Genomic DNA, 6,512 nt, shown 5'->3' on the forward strand with positions numbered 1-6,512 from the left:
CTATTTCTCGTTTGTTAATATAATAGTATTTTATTATTTTACACAAATTTAGTGTTCAATCAATTTTACATCATAATTAATGTTTCCTGTTTTTCCTGGTTTGGTATGTATAATTTCCTCCTTTTATATATTTATATTTATCATCAACTGTCTATTTATGTTATATGTTTTTTAGATTACTGAATGATGACACACATCAAGTGTCGAAACGTTTAATGGAATAAATAATTTTGTTATTTAATCTTTTTTTAATTCGACGGTTGGGCTGCAAAAATTTACAAATATGTATCAACGTCGACAAAACTATCATCATATATATATATATATATATATATATATATATATATATGCAGCGACACTAGCTCTCCTACTATTGAAAAATAGTAGTAAAGAGCTACACTAGCTTCCACACTATTAGGGACCCTAATGTGTGGAGGGGGTCAGGCTACCAGGTATATAACCAAAGCAGTTACCATCCTCGCTCTCTTTTCTCTTCTACTGGTCGAGCAGGCAATACCTAGAAAAACTACGGAGTCCAAGCGAGGAATACCAAGAATACCAGAATTCAACCAAGAAGATTTTGTAATTATTATAATTTTGTAATAAACTTTATTTTTCATTTATAGCGTCTTGATTTTTATATGTGGGACCACCCCACATAATTGGTGACCCCGACGCTGAATTGGACCACATAGCGTGTGAGCTAAAATACAATAGTCGATTATTCGCATAGAAGACAATAAAAAACAAACAATGAATCAAGACATGCAGGACACTAAAGGGGAACTGGACGCAATCTCACGCACTCCGCATCTACCGCCATTTTTGAGTGAGAAACCGACATTGTGGTTCACGATAGCCGAAGCAATATTTTCTCGATGCCGCATCATCAATGAGCTGGCTAAATATGAATTTGTAATAGCTCACCTGGATTGCAAATATTTACTCCAAATAGAGGACGTTATAAATTCTCCGCCTGCAGAAAATAAATACATAAAACTAAAGGAGGAATTAATCAAAAGGCTATCAATTTCCGAACGGCAAAGGATAAGGCAATTATTTTTGCAAGAAGAACTTGGTGATCGAAGTCCTTCTCAGTTCCTACGTCACCTTCGTTCATTGGTCGGAACAACTACAGTCGACAATTCACTCCTACGAGAAATCTGGATTCAACGACTACCGGTCCAGACTCAACAAATATTGCAAACCCAGATCAATGGAGACCTAGAAGAACTTGCATCGCTCGCTGACAAAATATGTGAGATTGCACAACCACCAGTAGTCGCAGCAACTAGTAACAACCAACAGCAAGACATCATACAAAAACTAATTGATAAAAATGATCAACTAACACAGCGTGTGGAAGATCTTACAGAGCAATTAGCCAAGTTAACCTATCGTAGCAGACTCAACCTATCAGCAAATAGAAACCGTAACCCATTTCGACAAGACAGGTCTAACCACTTCTTCAGGCCGAGAAGTACTTCTAGATCGCGCAACCGTAATACATTCTGTTGGTACCACGCCAAATTCGGAAAGAAGGCAAGAAAATGCGAGAGTCATTGTTCGTTCAGAGAGGAAAACTCCAACGGCAAGGAGTGATGGCGACCTATCCTTGCTCTTCATCAAGCCGTCGCCTCTTCATAAGTGATCGCAGAACTAAGGTACAGTTTTTGGTCGACACAGGTTCAGACGTTTGCGTGTATCCAAGGCGCTTAACTGCTAAACCTAATCCTCAACTAAACTATACTTTGTCTGCAGCCAATGGAACCAACATACGCACGTACGGGGATATTATTTTGCAATTAGATTTTGGACTAAGAAGAAATTTTACTTGGAGATTCATCGTAGCAGACGTAACAATGCCTATACTTGGAGCAGACTTTTTGGCGTACTACAATATCATTATCGATATAAAGAATTCTCGTCTACATGACAACCTGACATCACTGTCATCTCCAGGATGTGTCACATTCTCTCGGATACAAAGTGTCAAGTCTATATTTGGAGATAGTGCTTACAATAAATTATTAGCTGATTTTCCATCCATCACCAGACCATCAGGCTTGTGTCAAGAAAGCAAACACAAAACATTTCATTATATTAGAACCACTCCAGGACCTCCAGTTTCTTCTAGACCACGGCGCCTCAAGCCAGAATTACTTCGCGTAGCCAAAGACGAATTTAAGAATATGGTAGAATTAGGCATTGCAAGACCCTCCGATAGTTTTTGGTCTTCACCTCTACATCTGACACAGAAAAAGGATTCGACGTGGCGTCCATGCGGAGATTATCGGCTACTCAACTCACGCACAATTCCAGACAAATATCCCGTTCGTCATATTGCGGACTTCGCCCATAATTTAGCAGGATGTACTATATTTTCAGTGATCGACTTAGTGAAAGCCTTTCAGCAGATTCCAGTTCATCCTGATGATATTGCAAAAACAGCAATAATAACACCATTTGGGCTGTTTGAGTTCCCGTATATGACTTTTGGACTAAGGAACGCAGCACAAACATTTCAGCGATTTATAGATGAGGTTACACAAGGTCTGGATTTTTGTTATGCATACCTAGATGATATTCTTATATCATCTACATCGCTAGAAGAACACCAAGATCATCTCCGCCAATTATTTCAACGCCTGAAAGACCACGGCGTTGTCATTAATCCAGCGAAATGCGTATTAGGTGCACCCAAAGTTACATTTCTTGGTTATGAAATTTCTAAAGATGGAACTTTGCCACCACAAGACCGTATCAACGATCTCCAAGAATATCCGCTACCGGCAACCTACTCAAAGCTGCGACGCTTCATAGGAATGATTAATTACTATCGAAGGTTTATTCCTCACATAGCTGAATTTCTTGCTCCGCTACACAAGCTGCTCTCAGGATCTACCAAATCTGGATCACAACCAATTTCTTGGACCCCACAGCTTCAAGATAACTTTGAGACTTGCAAGAAAGAATTGGCTAAAGCAACATTACTAGCACACCCAGTTCCAAATGCTCAAACAGCATTATTTAGCGATGTATCTAACCATTCTATCGGTGCAGTATTACAGCAGTACATCAATGGCACTTGGCAACCTTTGGGCTTCTTTTCAAAAAAACTATCTGAGAAACAACAACTATGGCCAGCATATTATCGAGAACTTTTGGCTGGATACGAAGCAGTGCAACATTTTCGAAGCTTACTGGAAGGGAGACATTTCATTTGGTTTACTGACCACAAACCTTTAATTCACGCCTTTTCCCAGCGAAAGGACAAGCTGCCGCCAATACAGTTAAATCAATTAAGTTTCTTGTCGCAGTTTACAACAGATGTTCGCTATGTTAGTGGACAACAAAACATTGTAGCCGACGCTTTCTCAAGAACAGAAGCCATAACATCGCCTTTGGATCACTCCGTTATTGCTAAATCTCAAGACGAAGATGAAGAACTGGTAACGCTCTTAAAATCAGATACTGCTCTCAACCTGAAACGCATCGCTATTCCAGGAACCAAAAAACAATTATATTGCGACATATCTCAAAATAGATTACGTCCTTATGTTCCTGCTGAACATAGACGACACATTTTTAATACTCTGCACAATCTATCTCATCCAGGTATAAAAACCACAACTAAACTCATCACGGATAGATTTGTTTGGCCTGGCATTCGCAAGGATTGTAGAACCTGGGCTCGAAGCTGCATCTCATGTCAACGCTCCAAAATTGGTCGGCATATAGTCACATCACTTGGAGAGTTTAAAGTGCCACCCGCCAGATTTCTGCATGTTCACATTGACATTGTCGGACCACTTCCACAATCAAAAGGCTTCAAATACCTATTCACCGCTATAGACCGTTACACACGCTGGCTTGAAGTTTTTCCTCTATCAGATATTACCGCAGAAAGTGTAACCTGGGCTTTCCTGTATTCTTGGATTTCACGCTTTGGTGTTCCATCTCAAGTAACAAGCGACCAAGGACGGCAATTCTGTTCAGCTGTTTTTCAAGGAGTAACCAAACTACTAGGAATTTCCCACATTCCTACTACAGCATATCACCCGCAATCGAATGGATTGATTGAAAATGCTCACAGGCCACTGAAAACAGCCCTCATGTGCCATGCAGACCCGTCATGGATGGATTCTCTACCAATTATTTTATTAGGAATTCGAGCTTCTGTTAAAGAAGACATTAAAAGCAGCAGCGCCGAATTAGTATACGGAGAACCGCTTCGTCTACCTGGCGAATTTTTAATCAGCACGCGCAAGGAGATACCAACAAGCGACTTCTTGAGAAATCTACATCGACATTTCGAAACAATACATCCAACTCCTACATCTGCACATGGATCGAAAAAGACCTTTGTACATAAAGAACTAAGTAATGCAAAATTTGTATTCCTTGGGGAAGGCGCTCTGCGACCAGCGCTTTCTTGTCCATACAGAGGTCCGTATGAAGTCATAGATCGAAACTCCAAAACATTGAAAATTAAAATTGGAGAAGGCAATGTAAGAGTATCCATCGATCGTGTCAAGCCCGCTTTCACCACAGAAGACGACCAAAGTACGAGTTCGACTCCATCCAGCGCTACAGAACATACCTCCAATCAATATAAAACACGGTTTGGACGGGTAGTTCGTCCTCGCATCCAATAAAATTAATACAATTTTATTGACTCGCCAGGGGGGTATTGCAGCGACACTAGCTCTCCTACTATTGAAAAATAGTAGTAAAGAGCTACACTAGCCTCCACACTATTAGGGACCCTAATGTGTGGAGGGGGTCAGGCTACCAGGTATATAACCAAAGCAGTTACCATCCTCGCTCTCTTTTCTCTTCTACTGGTCGAGCAGGCAATACCTAGAAAAACTACGGAGTCCAAGCGAGGAATACCAAGAATACCAGAATTCAACCAAGAAGATTTTGTAATTATTATAATTTTGTAATAAACTTTATTTTTCATTTATAGTGTCTTGATTTTTATATGTGGGACCACCCCACATATATATATATATTAAATGGTAAAGTCTTGGATTTGTGAATAATTTGTAGAGTTTTGAACAAGAATCCAAAAAGTAATAAAAAACAAAAAAAGTTTTTAAAAGTTTTTTAATAAACAACTGTTTATTTATTTATTTATTTACTGTCGACGTTTCGGAACTAGGTACGTTCCATCTTCAGGACATCTGTCAAGAAACATGATCTTGATGAGGTTTAAGCAAACAATATGTTTAAAAAAAGAAAATGGATTTTTTAATTAATAAATTAGTTGAAAAAATAATAATGTACAGAAATATGATAATATGATCAAAATGAAAATGATAAAGATAAATGAGTGGATTATATAATAAGATATTAAAAATGATAAATATTTTTTGAAAGTTATGGAAAATTTTAAGAAAAGGTTAATGACAAAATTGAATTAATTACCTGTATGTTTGAATATACGTTGGCTAAAAAAGATTTTATCAAAAATTGAATTTATGAGTTATTTTTCAGCCGCATTGGTAAATTTTGTAAATCAAAATTACTATAAGTTCTATCTTTTTCAAAAATTATTATTTGAAGACCAAACAATATTATTCTCTCGATGTAATGAGATCGGCTGTTTGTAATAAACTGATTCTGAGTCACACGCACACGTGTGACCACTTGAGAACTGTAAGGATGCGTGTGTGTGTTTTTATATGTTTGGATGTGAATACTTAAATTACTGATCTTAAATGGAAGCCGATATTAATTGTTTGTCAAAAAGTGTAAAAAAATTAAATAAAAATCATGTAATACATTGGTGTCAAACTCGCGGCCCGCATCAGATATTTTTACCGCCCGGCCGCCCGCATATGTTGACAAATGATAATATGCAGTAAATAACAATTCGATGAGGAAAAAAAATGAAATATTCAACTGCTAAGTAATTAACAATTACTTTAAATAAATTAACAATGATTACAATTAATTAAATTAACAATAATTTATTGTTTAACAAATATTTTATACCGCGTAAAGTTACTTAATATTCCGTAGTGTTAGATCTTATTATCTCAGTAGCTTCTTCATTAGATGCTTATTTATCTATGGTAAGTAGTTAATGAATATTCCGCAATGATGCGTTTCACCAAAGTCACTAGTACAACTTTTTCCAAACATATAGCATGTCTCGACGAGAAGAGTTCTTTTTTTAAAACCTTTTCATTTATTTTATTTTAATTTAATACTTTTTTAAAATTCGTGCTTTGAAAATTGTATAGTAATTGGTGCATTATATTTTCCGTGTTTTTTGTTTTTTTCTTCAAATTATTTATATGCACTAAAGATGGGTCAAATCAAGACCCGAAACTTTCTGATAATAAAACATTTTACTTCAATAAAATAGTTTTAATTAATGGATGGACGCCCAAGAACAATTTTATTATAATATTTCACCATCTGAAAAAACCTCTCAATTTATATATATATATATATATATATATACTAGAAGACCCGACAGACGTTGTCCTGTACCCACC

At 36.9% G+C, this 6,512-nt stretch overlaps 1 protein-coding gene across 1 annotated transcript; it reads left to right on the top strand.

The window, feature by feature from the left end:
• The first annotated feature begins 753 nt into the window (after positions 1 to 753).
• Positions 754 to 1,602, top strand: LOC113375822. The gene has a single exon (XM_026615770.1). The coding sequence runs from the start codon at positions 754 to 756 to the stop codon at positions 1,600 to 1,602; it is 849 nt and encodes a 282-aa protein (XP_026471555.1).
• The last annotated feature ends 4,910 nt before the right edge of the window (positions 1,603 to 6,512 follow it).

Source organism: Ctenocephalides felis, unplaced genomic scaffold (assembly GCF_003426905.1).
Source record: "Ctenocephalides felis isolate EL2017-DRISC unplaced genomic scaffold, ASM342690v1 CF-g0.4_SCAFFOLD_01886, whole genome shotgun sequence".
Taxonomy (NCBI): Eukaryota; Metazoa; Arthropoda; class Insecta; order Siphonaptera; family Pulicidae; genus Ctenocephalides; species Ctenocephalides felis.

What these genes read in the sequence shown, in the direction of transcription:
- LOC113375822 (XM_026615770.1), top strand. Translation starts at nt 754, where the DNA reads ATGAATCAAGACATGCAGGACACTAAAGGGGAACTGGACGCAATCTCA.